The sequence below is a fragment of the Eptatretus burgeri genome, chromosome 10 (genome assembly GCF_056783735.1).
Source record: "Eptatretus burgeri isolate ZD-2024b chromosome 10, Ebu_testis_v1, whole genome shotgun sequence".
Taxonomy (NCBI): domain Eukaryota; kingdom Metazoa; phylum Chordata; class Myxini; order Myxiniformes; family Myxinidae; genus Eptatretus; species Eptatretus burgeri.
Genome location: NC_140970.1, coordinates 26,734,878 through 26,752,346, shown reverse-complemented (window position 1 = coordinate 26,752,346; position 17,469 = coordinate 26,734,878). Strand labels below are relative to the sequence as shown.

The window sequence follows — 17,469 nt, the reverse complement described above, 5'->3', positions numbered from 1 at the left end:
CCAGGGAGAGATATTAGGGAGTTTGAGACGTCTTGAAGGAGGAAGTTTCTGTTAAGCAGATGATGTCTGGTTTGTCAGTGGCAACCTGTATGGAAAGATCCGTCAGGCTTGCATGAAGGCTCCGGATGTTTGAGGTACATTCTGTAGAAGAGGGAGGGAAGGAGGCTCTGGATGCGGGGGAGGGGAGGGGAGGGTAGGAGGAGGGGGGAAGGTAAGGATAGTTGTTGAAAGAGTGTGAGGGATTGCAGAAGAGCTAGGGGAGAGGGCTGGACGAGGAGGAGAAAAGGCTCTGTGCTGCTGGGTTGAGGTACAGTGGGGAGTAATAAGAGAGAGGGGAAGAAGGCAGTTGAAGATTGGAGGAGGTCGAGTGATGAGATGGAGGAGAAAGGGTCGGGAAGGAGAGAGCTTTGTTGATGTGAGGGGGGGCAACTTTGAGAAGGTGGAGTGAGGGGGGAGATTGGAGGGAGAAGGGTGAGGAGGGGAGTTTTGTGAGGGAGGGGAGACGATAAGAGCACGCACGGCCAAGCTGCAGCCGGGCGATGGGAGAGGTGGGGAGAGGGGAAAGATGAGTCTTGGTAGTGGTATGGTGAAGAAGGGAGTGGGCAGGGGAGGTACAAGATTTGATGGGTTGGGAAGAGGAGGAGGTGAGATGAGAGGAAAGAAGGAGCATGTTTGTGGTGTTGACAAGTGTACTAATTGAGAGAGGGAGATATCTGTTTGGTTAGAATGGAGCCCACAGATGTTAGAGCACCACACACTGGGATAACAGAGAGGGAGCTGATACTGAAGCATCAGACAGTGAAGAGGTGCGAAGAGTGGAGGTCGAATGAGGGGCACGGTGGGAGGGGTAAGGAGAGGGGATAACAGGTGAGGAGTTCGGAGTTGGTAGATTTTTAGTGGATGGGGTGAATTGGCACTGAAGTTGGAAAAAAAAGGACGATTGATGGAACACGAACATGCATTGGAAAGGTTGAAGAAAAATCGTGAGATGAATGATGAATGGTGAATTTAATGCCTGGTGTTGGCTTAATGGCTGGAGTGGTGGACTTGGGATCCTTAGGCCCAGAGTTCAAATCCTGCTTAGCTGTTGAATTAATACCAGGTGAGGTTGACTCTCAGCCTGTCATCCTTCTGAAGTCAGCAAAATGAGTATTCTGTGTCAGAGTGAAGACCCGTCCAGGATTGTGCCCAACAGCCAAGGAGACAGCTGAGACAGCGCCAACACTGCTCACAGTATGGTCCCAATGGATGGATGGATGGATGGATGGATGGAATGGTGAATTTGGATCGGCAAACGCAGAGGGTAGAAACAATTCCAACAGAAACGTGGATATGGGAGGTGTATCGTTAGAAGTGATTTTTTTTTTTTGGTTTTGGAGAAACTGGTGGGTCGATGAATTGTAACAGGAAGAAGTAAGAAACATGTGGTTGTAGAGAAACATGTGGGGTAGAGAAACATGTGGTTGTGTGAGGTGTATAGTTTGAAAGGATATAAAGAATTTTTGTTTTTGATGGATTTTTGAGGATTAGGTAAGATTAGGGAATGGAAGGTTGCAGAAGGAAATGGTTAAGTTATATGATGAAAGTCGGTCGGCTCAAATAGAAGGAAGATGGTATGATGGCAGAAGGAGGAAGAAGAGTGGGTACTCAAGGATACGTGGGGAAAAGGTATGGAGGGAAAAAGGGTTTGTTTTTTGTTGTTATATATTTTTTTAAATTTTAAGACACCAAACAGACAGTGTTGTTGGGGGGGGGGGATAGAAGGGGGTGGTGGGAAAAGTGGAGAAAATAAGAACTGGTGGTAATAGGGAGAAAATATGAACATAATTATTCGTGCACCGAGACGGGAAAGATGGGTAGGCCTCAGAAACAACCGATATGACAACGTCGTGTCAGGTATGGGAGCATGCGCTGGAGCATCGCGTCGCTGCGTCCACTTTCTGCCGGTACTCCAGGGGCTTCCATCTGGTCATCCTGCAGGCAGATGCCTGGCCCAACCCCATCTCCTTGAGATGCCGATTAACCTGCTGAAACAACGAGGAACGTGGTCGGCCCATTGGCTTCCTCCACTCATGAGGCTCCCTCGCTGAGAGAATCTAATGAGCAGGATCAGCGTTATGAAAACGAGCCACATGTCCATACAGCCACTGCTGACACTCATGGACTATGCAGGTAAGAAATCTCATTTGAGTCTCTCTCAGCAACTGCTCGTTGGACGAAAAGTCTGACCAGCAATAGCCAATGATTCTCCGAAGAGACCTGGTACCAAAGGAATTAAGTCTCCATCTCAGATCCCTGGTCAGAGTCCAAGTCTTACATCCATAGAGCAAGAATGGAAGCACCAAGGCCCTGAAGGCTTGGACTTTGGTCCTCCCGCACAGGTACCGGCAACGCCACACCCCATGATCCAGTGAATCCATGACTCCCCAGGACCGACCCATACGTCTATTGACCTCTGGCTCACAGCCAGCAGAGACATGAATATCACTGCCAAGGTAAGTGAATCTCTCCGTGACCTCAACATCCTCGCCACAAACAGGTATAGACAGGATAGCAGCATCCAATATGTCAATGAAAGCCTGGATCTTAGTTTTGACCCAGGAAACCCGTAATCCCAGCAGCTCCGACTCCTCATTCAGCACCTTGAGGGCCCCCAAAAGGATATCTTGAGTCTCCGCAAAGATGACTGCATCATCTGTGAAATCAAGGTCAAAGATCTTGACATTCCCAAACGATGCACCGCAGCTTGATCTCTCTGACATCCTCCACAGAATCCAGTCCATACAAGTGCTGAAAAGTGTGGGGGCCAGTACACACCCCTGAGGAACTCCAGTAAAAACTGGAAATAAGTCAGAGATGGTATCACCACATCTCACAGCACTCTAAGTACCAGGGTAGAGTTCAGACATCAGATTGATCAGTTTTGGTGGCACCCCACAAAGACCAAGAATCCTCCAGAGGGCATCCCAATTAACTGAATCAAATGCTTTAGAGAGATCAACATAGGCTGCAAGCAGCCCCTGCCGAAACTCTCGTCTGTGTTTGGTGAGGACCCGAAGAGCAAGGATACGGTCAATTGTTGACCTCTTTGGTGAAAAGCCTGACTGCTCTGGACGCTGGTGCTCAAGCAGATGGTGGCGAACCCTATCAATAATTATCCTCACAAAGACCTTGCCTGGCACTAAGAGCAGCATCACCCTTCGGTAGTTGTTGCAGTCTTGGCGATCACCCTTCCCTTTCTAAAGAGGGACAATCAGGCCCCTCTTCCAGTCAGTTGGGATGATGCCTGTGTTCCAGGCAGAGCAAAGAACTGCATGCAATGACATGAGTACAGCATTTCTATCAGCATTGAGAAGTTTAACATTGATGCCACAGATCCCAGGAGCTTTTATTTACCCCATTTCAATTGGTTCACCGCAGCCTGTCTTTCCACATATGAAGATGACCACAGTTGATTGGAGGGTCAGCAATAGGGATTGTAACACCCCTGACATCCAACTTGTTAGCTGGTGGATCAGCCTGGTACAGCCGCTCAAAGTAACCGGCCCAGTGGGCCTTCACTTCAGACTCCTCTGTCAAGAGCCTACCACCCTCTGCTCTAACTGCAGTACACCGAGGGATGGGCTTGGAGGAATGCAATGCGTGAATTCCCCTGTAAGCAGGACGAGAATCACTTGACCACAGGTGATGCTCTACCACTTCACGGATTCCTCGCACATAGGCCTCCTTGTCCACCCTTAGTGCATGCCCAGTTTTACGCCTCAGCTCCCTGAACAGCTCAGCTCTGCTGTTGTGGAATTTTCGGCTTGATGTTGTCTTCTGAGGTTTCGTTGTGATCGTTGTAGAATTCTTCAGTTGTTGTGGAATCTGATTTAACTTGTGAGGGTTTAACGTTTAGCCGACTCAGTGTAAATCTCGTTACAAAAGTGAAAGACACGCAGAGCAAAATGACTGAACCACAACAAGAGCACTCTCCTTCAGGTTTAATTTTATTCTCCGCTTGTGAGTTCAAAAACTCAGATGTCGGCATCCACCAGTTTATTCTCAAGTCTCTCTCACAATGAACTTGAGAGCCCCCATTTATTGTGGAACTTTATTTGGTTCTATTTTATTTATTCTTACTTTTTAGTTAACCGACCCGATTAATTCACTTTCCACAACGTGAAAGTACATTACATCAGAGAGTTTTATTGTACTTGGTACTTGGCCAGTGCCAAGGAGTACAAGCCACTGAGATGGTATACATCCTCAGGGTGCTTGCACTAAAGCAAGATTACAATTTCTGGTATTTATATGCTTTTCATGGGAGAGTGGTGGGGGCTGCTAAGCCTTAAACAAAGAACTCCAAAATGCAATACGTGTCTTCTAGGTGAAAAGCAAAATTAATCATAACAACCTTGGTGTTATCAGAAAAGGTCACTTTGTTCCAGAGCAAGACAATCCTTTTATCAACGTTTATGGAAAAAGACTCTTGGCTAAAGGGAAGGAACACTGACAGCCAATTCGACTTGTAGCAGAAAATTGCATTTATAAAACACCAGCACAATTACAATTTAGAGTACATTAATATAATTATTTTCTTCCACACTGCCAAACAGCCTGGCCCTGCAACTCTGGTCAATGGTATCGAGTGTCACTTGAGAGAATGAAGGGTTTTACGGTGGCCACCAACCTCGTAATAAAAAGTAGCCTAACTGCGGGAGGACATCCGCCCTTTGACAGGTTTTGTTCTTCATCCTGCTGGGTGTCCATAACATACACACTCCTCACCAAGAAACTTGGTGGGGGAGACGGTTTAGTCGCCGACAACCCGACCATGGAACAGGTTAGTACAGGTTTACATGGTACCTGTAGCAAGTCACAGATCTAATCTGACCTGACTTGACATGACTGATATGACAAGATCGACAAAAACTCATAAAATAGCACAAATTTTGAAACAAAACCGAACTACGAACACACAGTAAACATGGAGGTAACAAAATAAAGTAAAAATGCAACAAATAACGACCGGAAACTTAACTCGGCAGAGACCCCTGAGAGAACCAGCCGTCGTCTCAAAACCCGGAACTGAACCTTGACCATTAAGCCAACACCAGGCCTACTTCCCGATTCACGAATCATAAGCTTATCATTGATCCGTTTTCCAAAGCGAAAATGCCTTCTGTAAATTTTCTGCTCCAAAAAACGGTACACAGTATTGTATTCTGGAGTCTTGTCGTGATCAGCGTCCTTTTTATTCAGGGTAAAGAGGTAAAATAAGAATTATTCGCCTTCACCTTATGTTTTTCAATTCCAGTATGTTTTTGAAGTCTGTCCTTATTTTTCCTATCATGCCCTTCTGCCCCATCATTATCCTTTCTCCATTATCATTTGTATTATTTAATTTAACATGTAATTTTATTTATTCTATTATATAGAATATTATATTATTATATTATACTATTATATATTATAATATTATACTATTATAGAAATAACAAAGGGCATGGAGTACACATACTGCATTCATTGGGATGACTCGCATATATTACAAAGTATTTGTAGGTCCATCAGCTAATTTAAGAAAATAATAATAATTGGTTGTCATAAACTCAATTCCGATCAAGGTTCCTCATCTACAATGGCAGCCATGAACAATAACTTTCATTTATTAATTCCAGAGCTGTTTGCAAATGTGAAGACTACAATGTAAGCCTCGATGTAAAATTGATGCCTATCGATGATCAACCTGGATTGTCCTTGCATTTACTCAACCCACATTTTTCAATTACAATATGGACCCACAGGGTTTGCAGTATAATTCTGGAGAAAGTGGCAAGCACCGGCAGCAAAGGAAGCGCTTTCGATGTGAAAGCTCTTCGGGCATTTCGTGTCTTGAGGCCTCTGCGGCTCGTATCCGGCGTGCCAAGTAAGTTTATTTGCTCCGAGCCTATCTCACCCACACTATAGCTTAAATCATTTGCCTACACCTTCCCTCATAGGCACCTGCATTTTACAACACACTTGTTCGCCACAATTGAGACATTGCTTTTGTTCATACTTGGAGTAACTTGGTTGCTCAGGCCTTCAGGTGGTGCTTAACTCCATCATCAAGGCGATGGTTCCATTGTTGCATACGGGCCTCCTTGTCCTCTTCTTCATTCTCATCTTTGCCATTATTGGCCTTGAACTCTTCATATCGAAGATGCACAAGACCTGTTACATTGTTGGCACAGGTATGTTGGAAAGATTGCTTGACAGAGATTGGACCATAGTGGGATAGCATTCAGTCGGGACAATGTACCTATTCCTAAGGCTTGCTTTCAATAATAATTGTATTAGTCATCAAAATAATTAGGGTGCATGTTTTCAGATGTATTTTCAGATGAGGATCCAGCACCATGTGGAGTAGCAGGTCGTGTTTGTCCAGGCAACACCACAGAATGCCGTGAAGGTTGGGAAGGGCCAAACCATGGAATCACCAACTTTGACAATTTTGGTTTCGCCATGCTCACAGTCTTCCAGTGCATCACCCTTGAAGGCTGGACCGAGGTGCTCTATTGGGTGAGGGGCTTATTTATTTATTGATTTAACTAATTGCACTAATCATAGTAAAACAATGTGACACTCATGATGAATGTTAGTTTCCCTTTTTGGAGGTCCATGTAAGGACATTCTTCTTATGGCTTCAGCCACAGTCCAAATTTCTGTAGATGAGTTCATAGGTCTGATATTTTCACGAAGCCATGCCCACATTGGCAAGGACACTTGGTCAATAAATAGTGTTTGTGTACAGTTTGAAGACGGCTTGTCCAAAGTATCCAGATACAATTTCACGAAGCATGTTTCCAGAAAATGAGAAACTGTCACTGAAGTCATGTGGAATGGGTCAGACTTATTGTAATGAAGATATCGAGTTTAGGAGATAGGAACTTTTTGATGAGAGTGAAAAGTACTGATGATCAATACTGCTGCATCTGAGGTTCACTAACTTGTTTACTTCTGCGCCGGAGGTCTTCTGAATGCCTTCGTGGATTTCCCAAATGGTGCTATGTTCTGCATTCAGTTATTCTAACTTATGGTTACTGTTCCCCAAGGACCATTCAATAGAAACCGATCCTGGTGGCAGAACGCACACAAGTGGCAACAGGCAGGAAGATGTCTCATAATTATAATGAGATTTATTCCAAAAATACAGGGAAAGAGTAAATGAGATGCGATCATAAACAGTCCGGACTAAGCAGTCAACAGACACAGATAGGGATGAGGGGGCACGCAAACTTATGTACAATGAATAAATAAATATACCCCGCGAAGGCGCCAATAATTCTGATTTGCACAACGAAGAACAATGGGACAAACAAGATCTTGGATGGCACAAAGTGATTGGTAGATGCAATTCGTTGAAGCACAGGCAAAGTGCTCCTTGGGACATTCCGTATGGCTGGAGCATTGTGGTGGAAGACCAGAAGTAGAAAATATGGTGGCTAAGCAGAGGTGAGGTGAGAGATCCTTATTACCTTAAGGTTCAGCTGCAACTCTCTGCGCAAAGCGCAATGAATTCCCACCTACACTCTGGGACTGCCTCCATAAGCAGCGGGTCCCGTGATTGTCCGCCTGCTCCTTGAGGGAGGTCCATCCTCTGGGTCGTCCTGCCCATGGGGTGGCCCCAATAAAAATAACAGTCCATCACCTTTTGTGGGCCAAACAGCACATCTTGCCAACATGGCTTGCATACACCGACCAGACAGATGGTGATCATGCCAACGAGCAACGATGTACTTCCATGTGGCTGTGAAACATCCAATTCCTCATCTGGCCTCATCTTACAAAAGGTCAGACATTTTACAACCTTACTCTATCTAGCCTCGAGTTCACACTCACTGCACGTTTTACAAGACGACTTACTCTTAGAATTTTCGTTGTTTACTCGAGTAAATTACGCTATGTGAATCACATGGTCCAGAAAATGAGGAAGTGTCACTGGTCATGTGGAATGGGTTGGACTTATTACAATGGAGAGTTCGAGTTTTGGAGATCGGAACTTTTTGATGTGATTGAAAAGTACTGATGATCAATACTTAACATTTGAACATAAGCATCAAGGGAAGATGGTACATCACTATGACAGGAGTTATGCTTGGTAGCTGACATGTTCATTCTTACATCTCACAAATTTGGATTTTACTTTTGCGATGCAGAAGTCTCGAAGAGATTGTGCCCGAGCCATTCCCAGCCAGCCGGTTTCTTGAAATATAAAATCGTTTCATTTCCAAAACTGTCACAGCAGATCCATTCAACCATCTGTGTTTTCCTTATGCTCCCCTAGACAAGACTCTACCAGTCTCTATCTCAGTATCCTTTTGTGGTTGCTGAAATACCTACCCTTATGTCCTCCTGATTTTGTGGTACTTACCTTCAAATAAATTTTTGAACCCTGTTTTCCACTTTAAGATTGGAATATCAGTTCAAGTGATCGCCTGAGATACTTAGTATCTGTTTTGCATCAACCCCATGGGTATTTTTTTCATCATGGTTACCAACAACAACTCACTTCTGCTCGTCAGTAAAACATCTGTTTGCCTTTCTCCATACAGTTATGTGACCTTATACAGGCATTTGATTGATAGCTTTGGGGTGCAGAAGATCTATGAATTTAATAAAATGCTACCTTCTACAAGTTTTACCTTCCTGACTCTTAGGCCTTGGGAAGCAGATCTAGCCAGTAGGTCTTAAATCTTCCCATAGGATATCTGGTGTTTTTTTTTTTCACAGGATCTAAGGGTCATTGGTGGAGTGCATGTGCGCGTGCGCACACACACACACACACACACACACACACACACACACACACACACACACACACACACCGCAACACAACACAACACAACACAACACAACACAACACAACACAACACAACACAACACAACACAACACAACACAACACAACACAACACAACACAACACAACACAACACAACACAACACACACACACACACACACGAGACACAACACAACTGTTAGATGAGATAGACACAGCCACTGAGCTTGGTGGAAATGCTGTCACTTCCTGGGGCACTCTTGTGTACCATCGATGCCACGACAATGGCATCGCCTTTCGTACCGCACTCAGCAGGGCATTTTATAAGGAGGAATTTCCTTGTTCTCCCCCCCCCCACCCCCGTGGATGTCCCCGCAGTCATTGGTATCTCCCGTGGTGAGGCTGAGTCTTTGGGCCTCTCACTCTCTCTCACCGTGGGCAGGTCGGTGGTCTTTCTGTCTTCTACCGTCTCCTCTCCGGTCTCACCCCATCTGCGATATGTCTCCCCCATATTTCCGCATGGTGCTCAAGGTCTCCCAGCAACCCCTCTGCCAGCAAATCCACCCCAAACCCACCTCCTTCAAATTCCCTGCCTTCCTTCCCAAAAGTTCCCTGTTGTGTAAGGTCCTGAAAGTCCCTGTGGTGTCCATCTTGTTTACCCCGTGTTCCCCACCCCATCCCTCTCCCTTCTACAGATCTCCTAATGTCTCTGTTCTCCACTGTTTTGTCCTTCCCTCTCCCACCCCTCTTGTCTCCTGCCCCCATTGTTGTGCGTTGTGTGTTAGGTCTCATACGAGCCTCGACAATATATACAAAAAACAACAATTGGTTGGCAGAGAGAAAAGTGGTCATAAGAGATTGTGTCACTGGTAGCCTGGCACACAGAGTCCTCTGGGAAGTGGTCACTTCACCCAAGCTCAATGGCAGTGTTTGTCTGAAGTGGACATTGGTGTTGTCTTATGCACATGTGTGATTTGTGTATGCAGCTCCTCTACAAGCCATAGATTCTGTAAATAAAAGGAAAAATTCAGCATAAACAAAGCTTCAGAGAAACATTCAGTTTGGAAACCTCAGAAACGTTCAATTTCTCCACTAGCCAAAATTCAGAGTTGAGATGACAGTGGTCCAGAAGATCTAGAACTTGGTGACCCTAAACATTAGTTTCTGCCTCTAAACAGCATTTCTCAGGTCATGTCAAATCTGAACAATATTTTTCATCTCTCGTGTTGACCACATTGCTTATGGAGGATTGAATAAGTCATCGTCAATGATATAGCCTGTCAGCTGCTCCACCACTGTCTTGCCATGGTGATTTAGTGGTTTATTCTGCTACTGTCACTTTATCAAGATGTTGTGGAGCTTGACTACATTGACTGTCAAGTTTGAGCTGTCAAACTGGACCTTTAAAGCCTGATGCAAAGAGGACAAGGTCATCTGGATTGGCTAAGTGAGGAAATTTGGCAGAACTCAGCTACATACTACTTAAAGCATTCAAAAATTTATTTTGGAACTGTGTCCAAGAAGTCAATGGAGAGAAAGATAACACCATATAAGACAGCATTCATATGTCTAAAGGTATAAGCATTTACTAACGTCTTGACTGCTAATTCTGAACTAGTTTGGACCAGAAATAGCCTGAGTGAGAACCAAGCTCCATCTTCTCATTCACCATGCCCAAAGATAATTATTAATCCAGTAGGTTTTGAGTCGCAATTCTGCCTCATTTGGAATGGATAAGTCAGCAAGTATTCTTGTGAGTTGAGAAGATACAAATCTGACCTGAACTAGTTTATGAACTCATTGGTGGATGATGCGGCGAGATACAAGAGAAGTTTTGGCTCGCATACTGGTCTTACTCCAATCTGAGATAACGGGGAGGATCCTGCACTCCATGGAACTCCAGTAACTTTCAAAACACATTTAACCATACTGTGTAATAGGCCTCAGCTTAACAAAGCACATGCACAGATGTCATTTTAACACATAGCTGTGATTATAATAAATCAGAGCATGGAAACCTGGTCAATAGAGGATGATTGGGCTGGAAAACACACTACTCTTAACGAAGAACACGCTTTAGCTTGGCAATGAGCTGAGATAGGATCACTGTGAACACTTTCCAAAACAATAAACAAATACGTAATAGGACCACTATATTAATGTGATTCCTGATTGATTCTCATGGTAATACATTGTATGTATTACCATGAGAATCAATCACTCAGCAATGGATTTTCCTGCTATGACTAAGGGCTGATGTTTGAAAAGTCAGTCGCACCACACTTCCCACAGCGGTTTACATACTCTCATCTGCTTCAAGTTGATAAAATGCATTGTTTAACTTTTTCGATGACTCGTGTTTTTTGCTAACTTCTGTCTGATCCAGGTTGATGATGCAATAGGAAACAGATGGCCTTGGCTGTACTTTGTGACACTCATCATCCTTGGTTCCTTTTTTGTTCTCAACCTCATCCTGGGAGTTCTCAGTGGGTATGCCAAAGATGTTGCTCTGACTGTGATCAGTTTCTGTTATTATCAAGATATTTTGAAATCCTATAATTGACTTCATTCCTGTTTCTCAAAGGGAGTAGTTATTGATTTTATTAGGCATGTACTGTATTTTACAAGAATTTCCTGAAGGTACAATGAGAAAAATGTTCAGTTTTTGGTTTAGTTTTTATGCTTAAGAATTTACATTTTAAATGTGTCAATAACTCTCACTCTCACTATGTCTCTCTGAAAGGACCGTCTGGAACCCCCCCCCCATCCCCCATCTACTTTCTCAACAATCCTCTTGAAGTCCTTTCATTCAAGCTTCTGGGTCTCTTTATCTGCTACGATCTTTCCTGGGAAAGCCACATTTCCAAGCGAGCCTTGAAAGCCAGTCACCGACTGGGCATCCTTTGTCATGCAAAGTCCTTCTATTCCTCGGCACACCTGTGCTCCTGACCACATACAAAGCTTTTGTCTGCAGCCTGATGGAGTACTGCTCTCCCCTCTGGGCTGGTGCTCCTGCCTCTCACCTTTCTCAGCTTCATGCTGTGGAAACTAAGGCATTTCGATCATTGGTAACTCCCACGATTAAGCCTAGTTTTCGAGTCTCTCACTCTCACTGCAGGCAGGTCAGTGGTCTTTCTGTCTTATACCATCTCCTCTCCATCTCCAACCTCACCACCCCTTCTCTGTTTATGCTTTCTCCCCCCCCCTCCTATATTTCCGCAGGGCGCTCAAAGTCCGCCAGCAACCCCCTTCTGATAAAACTACCAAAATCATGAATCACAGCTCACCTTCACTCTTTCATTCCTCTTCTTTTCCCTCCATATTTAGAATAAATTCCCACACTCTCTTCAATCCCACTCTTCCCTCCAGGTCTTCAAAACAGCTGTTCACCACCATCTCTTATCTTTCTCCCACCCAAAACCACGATCTTTTCTACCCCCATTAATCCACCCCAAACCCACCTTCAATTTCCTAACTTTCCTTCCTGAGAGTCCCTCTCGTGTAAGAACCTGAAAGTTCCTGTAGTGTCCATGTTGTTTACCCTGTGTACCGTACCCCATCCCTCTCCCTTCCACAGATCTCATGTCTCTGTTCCCCACTATTTTGTGCTTCCCTCTCCCACCCCTCTTGTCTCCTGCTCCCCTTGTTATACGTTCTGTGTTTTAGCTCTTATATGAGCCTCGACATTGTGTATTAAAAAAAAAGAAAATAAAAGAAGTTATTATTATTATCACAGATATCCTTTTTATTTATGAAAGGGATATGTTCATTGAGAACAGAATGTAAACCGAAAAAGCATAGATAGAAAATTCTTTTCCCATTATTTTAAATAGTAAAAAATACTAATAACACCAACAAAAACCTGCATTAAAAAGATATTTGCATGAATAAATCCTACTTCAGGCTAAATAAATAAATCGGAAATCCCTAACCCTTAAAGGTGGAGGTGGGTACACGCCACGAACTGGTCATGCCGGTGAATTTCTCGTCCTTCCCATTATGTTTTATTACGCTCGTCTTCATGTCCAGTGTTATAGTCTTGCGAGAACGTTTCTCTGGGGTAGCAGTTGAGCTTGAGGAAGGTCTCTTGCCAGACATCTTGAGAGATGAGCGAGATTATGGCCGATTTTAAATAACAGAGCACTTCACAATGAGAGGCACAAGATGGTGAACAAAGGTCGACTGATGCTTGGTGCTGCATGAGATGCGTCATACACATGTACTGTGGTTGTGACGTGGCTCACTAAAGGAGTGCAGCACTGTTTGAAATGTCTTTCATAGTGAAATTTCCTGAACTGTATGGTATTGAATTCCGGTGTGGTGAAAAATGTGAATGTAAATCAAAAGACATGCCATTAAAAAGTCAGTTTTGTTATAGTGAAAAAAACATAAACCAAGCGTTTATATATTGAGGGATACCTATAGTATTGTTACGGCTGTGGAAATTTGCACAACACCAGAAAGGTCCTTAGATTAGTTATGCCGGTAAGTTTATGTGCAGATAGTTCCCCATGGTTGTTTAGAGGATTTATTCGTGTTCGCCGGGCTGCGACGCTTTGAGATAGCCATTTTTCTTTTCTCTAACATTATTTTGGACCAATCATCCCCCAACAACCAAATCGCCACCACCAACATCATTCCCAAACAACTACAACTCAAACACCACCACCTTCGCCTCTTTACCTCCACAACTCCACCCCGCAAACATCGCTTCACCGCCATTCTCAAACGACGCCCACAACAACCAAATCGCCACCACCAACATCGTTCCCAAACAACCACAACCAAACCACCACCACCTTCACCCTTTTCTACAATCAACAACGCCTCCCCGCAAACATCGCTTCACCTCCATCCTGGAGAAAACGCCATCTTCACGCTGTCAGGACGAGCGCTCCGATGATTTCTACCACCTCTGCTTTGCCGGGGTCGAATCCGCGCTGGCAGGCGAAGCTTCGGTGAATTACACACATTGGCTCGGCCAGGACGATGCCACACTGGCAGGTGAAGCTTCGGTGAATTACACACATCGGCTCGGCCGGGACGAAGCCGCGCTGGCAGGCAAAGCTTCGGTGAATTACACACATCGGCTTTGCCGGGGTCAGGAGTCACGCTGTCGAGCGAGTGTTTTGGTGATTTCTACCACGTCCGCTTTGCCGGGGTTGGAGGTCAAGGGTCAGGGGTCGATTCTCGCTTCCCCGGCCCTATAAAAGGGCGAGCGGAACGGAGCTCCGTGTCAGAGAGTCGGTCGGCACCAGTCGGTTTTACGGAGCTCGAGGCAGTGTCGAGAGAAGTGTCAGTGGGTTGGCGCCAGGAGAGTTTGCCGGAGCCAAGGCGGTCCAGGGTGATCGTTCGAGCGTCAACTCGCTGAGAGAGTGTCAACTCGCTAAAAGAGCATCGACGTGCTGAGAGAGCACCAGCAATTCCCCCCATACCGAGCATCCGCGCTGAGAGAGCGCCGGCAACCCCGTCCGTTCCGTGCTGCCTGCTGTGCGGCGCGAGCCTGCGCATCCGGGTGGAGAACGCCCGAGAGAGCTCACCGACCAAGCCGGGTGCCCGAGGACAGGCGCGGCCACGCCAGACCGTGGGGGAGTAGATGTCGCGACCTGCCCACCGTCGCGCCACGAGGGCACGGGTAAGACCTTTCGGTCTCATGGGCCTGACCGTTCATCCAGGCTCCACATCACATTCGGTCCACGGACCTGTCTGCCACCCTTGTCTTTGGGGGTGGCTTTTCTTTGCTTTTTTGTATAAATGCATGTGGTGGCGCCATCTTGTAAAGTAGACTTGTTTAAGTGACTGTGTGTGTGAATAAAACCCTTTATTCGGTGGTAATTCTTTTATCTGCTTGCTTTGACTGTACATACGTGCATGATTCATTGTGTTGGCTGTATATACGTGTGGTTTTGAATAAATGTGCCTGTTGAACTGTTTCCCGTTCGTTGCGTCCATTTCCCCTTTTGGAAGTGTCATCTTGCATCACGGAAGAAATTGGTAGAGGGGTGTAAGCAGCCGGTAAACAGAATCACATCCGTCGAGGTCGGCGATAACTCCGCTCGGTTATCACTGTAGCGCGGAACGGACCGCTTAAGCGGTTCGTGTCCTAGGCCGACCTGCGGCGAGGTACGATCGCCCGGTCGACTACTCGCTCAGGTACTTAGGTAGGTCGAATTTGGCGAGCAACCCTATCCTGCACGGGTGGGCAATTGGCACGATTGTGGTGAGGTTAAACCCCCACCCGTGACTAGCTCCTGGCGGTAGTTCCAGGAGGGTCACGACTGAATTGTCCGTCCGGTGGGCGACGCGGCTGCCATTAGAGGTACGCGGCCGATCGCACGCCAGGCGGGCCAGAATTCGCAACAGTATTATTACGAGCAGAGTACCCGCCCTATGGGCGATCTTGTTCCAAGCATGCTACACGTTCTTCTGATGCATACCTTTATTTGGGCGGTGTATAGGCAAGTAACAGCTCTGCATGTACTGTGGCAAAAATAAATAACTCGGGTTACGTGCATGAAGCAAGACCATACGTACTGCTTACAATTCAAAACACTTCACCACACTGGAAAACGTGGGGACAGGAATACTGCACTGTAAATGGTGAAGACTTGTAATACCCTTCCCCATCTGAAGGCAGCGCTACACGGTACACATTTACATAGAGAATTTGTGTCCCCTCCCAAGACCAGGCGAAGATAAAAACACCCCTATACATTAATTGGGGTCATGCTGATCCTCTGTAGCAAGTCTGGATGTAATTGAGCCAGAACTGTAGGAGGAGTCGCCCGACACACAAACACAAGCAAAAACACCGGTCCATGAATTTTAGCAAGGGTTATTATTGTCATCATCATTATTATTATGTGGGATAATGACTAATGAAATGCCATCTAACCCTCCTTTGCTGGAAAATACAAAGCCAGGCAGGTATCAGATGACTACTCACATTATTTGATATGAAATTTCAGTGTGACGAGACGCAAAAGGTGAAGGCAACATCATACTCTGCTCTTTGTTTCTTAAGTGTGGAGATCACCTGAAACATTTTCTTGGTGTGAATAAAATTAAAAGTCATAGTTATTAGATTTTAAACGTTGAAAACCCTTTTTTTCTGAGAAGTGTATTTATGAATCCATTACATAGTTGCTTCGATCATAATTATAATTTCCCTGTTATGATTTACTGCAAACGGTTTACTTCCTTTCTTTCAGAGAATTTTCCAAGGAGCGTGAGAAAGCGAAGGCCAGAGGGGACTTCCAAAAGCTCCGGGAAAAGCAGCAACTGGAAGAAGACCTCAGGGGATACCTAGACTGGATCCGACAAGCTGAAGACCTGGATCCAGAGAGGGAGGATGGAGATCATGGTGCTACACTTATTAATGCATTTTTTTCTGCTGTGTTCATGATGAGCTCGGAATTATGAAGCAATGACACAATTGAGCAATGCTGATGGTTTGTTCAATCCTCAATGAATAAGCCAGATGTTCAAGTTTATCAAACAGATGAATGTGGAGTGAAAATGAGGAAATTTCATCACATAAAAAGAGGTGTCATAAGAAGATAGAAAACTAAGATCATGTGTTTGTGTAGATATGTGTATGTGTAGATATATACACACACACATAGATACAGGGTCTCCCCAAAAAATGCACTCGCTCTTTAAATGATAATAAATGTGTTGTTTATTGACTTAGAAACAATATTAATGGTTAAATGTATAAATGGATAAATGCATGTTTACAAATGTTCAAACTGATGACCATCGCGTTCCAAACACAGCCAATAACGTGGACCAATGGATTCAACAGCGTTACTAATCATTTCATTTTGAACTGCAAGACATTGTCTTTGAATTTCCTCTTTCAGCTCATCGACTGTTGCTGGTTTTGAGCCGTAAACCTTATCTTTGAGATATCCCCATAAAAAAGAAGTCCATTGGAATGAGGTCTGGGGAACGCGCAGGGAATTCAACACTACCTCTTCGCCCAAATCCATCTGTTCGGAAAAGTTGCTTCGAGATAGGCCCTTGTATCACGGTGGTAGCGGGGAGGTGCTCCATCTTGCTGAAAGTAAATATCTTCGTCACCAAATATCTCTTTGACACATGGACCGACGGATTCCTGCAGCAAGTTTAATTAAACATCCCCACTGACAGTTTGGTCAAAAAAAGAATGGCCCTAGGATGCCCAATGCTGATATCCCACACCACACAGTAACTCCTGGTAAGTTTAAATGGTGTTCCATAGCAACATGCGGATTTTCAGGAGTCCAGTAGGTGCAATTGTGTCGGTTAATTGAGCCATTTAACTTGAAGCTGGCCTCATCGCTCCAAACAATTTTGGATGGAAATGCTGCATCTTCTTCGCATTTGCCTAGGTACCACTCACAAAATTCAGTTCTTCAGTCAGGATCGTCTTCATTTAAAGCGTGGATTAATTTTGGAATGCAACTTTTCCAATTAATTTGCTTCAAAATGCGATGGGCGCTTGATTTTGGGATTCCTGTCTCACGAGCCATTTGTCGTACAGATTTCCGTGGGAATCGGTGGAGGGTTTCCAGCAATTGATTTTCCTCTGCGGGGGTGGTTGATGACCGTGGTCTTCCTGAATGCTCCTTATGGACGTCATGCACAGTTCCATCTGTTTCAAACTTATCTCGGATGCGAA

General features: G+C 44.9%; 1 protein-coding gene across 5 annotated transcripts in view; it reads left to right on the top strand.

Moving 5' to 3' along the window:
* LOC147018129 (voltage-dependent L-type calcium channel subunit alpha-1D-like) overlaps positions 1–17,469 on the top strand; it is a 140,881-nt gene that overhangs the window by 33,881 nt on the left and 89,531 nt on the right. For 4 of the 5 annotated variants that reach the window (XM_085897487.1, XM_085897489.1, XM_085897490.1 and 1 more), the window contains 5 exons: positions 5,790–5,911; positions 6,066–6,218; positions 6,356–6,546; positions 11,191–11,294; positions 16,016–16,167. In XM_085897487.1, the coding sequence (XP_085753613.1) occupies positions 5,790–5,911; positions 6,066–6,218; positions 6,356–6,546; positions 11,191–11,294; positions 16,016–16,167 (722 nt within the window). The remainder of the gene's footprint in view (positions 1–5,789; positions 5,912–6,065; positions 6,219–6,355; positions 6,547–11,190; positions 11,295–16,015; positions 16,168–17,469) is intronic. The other variant, XM_085897488.1, reaches the window with a different exon arrangement.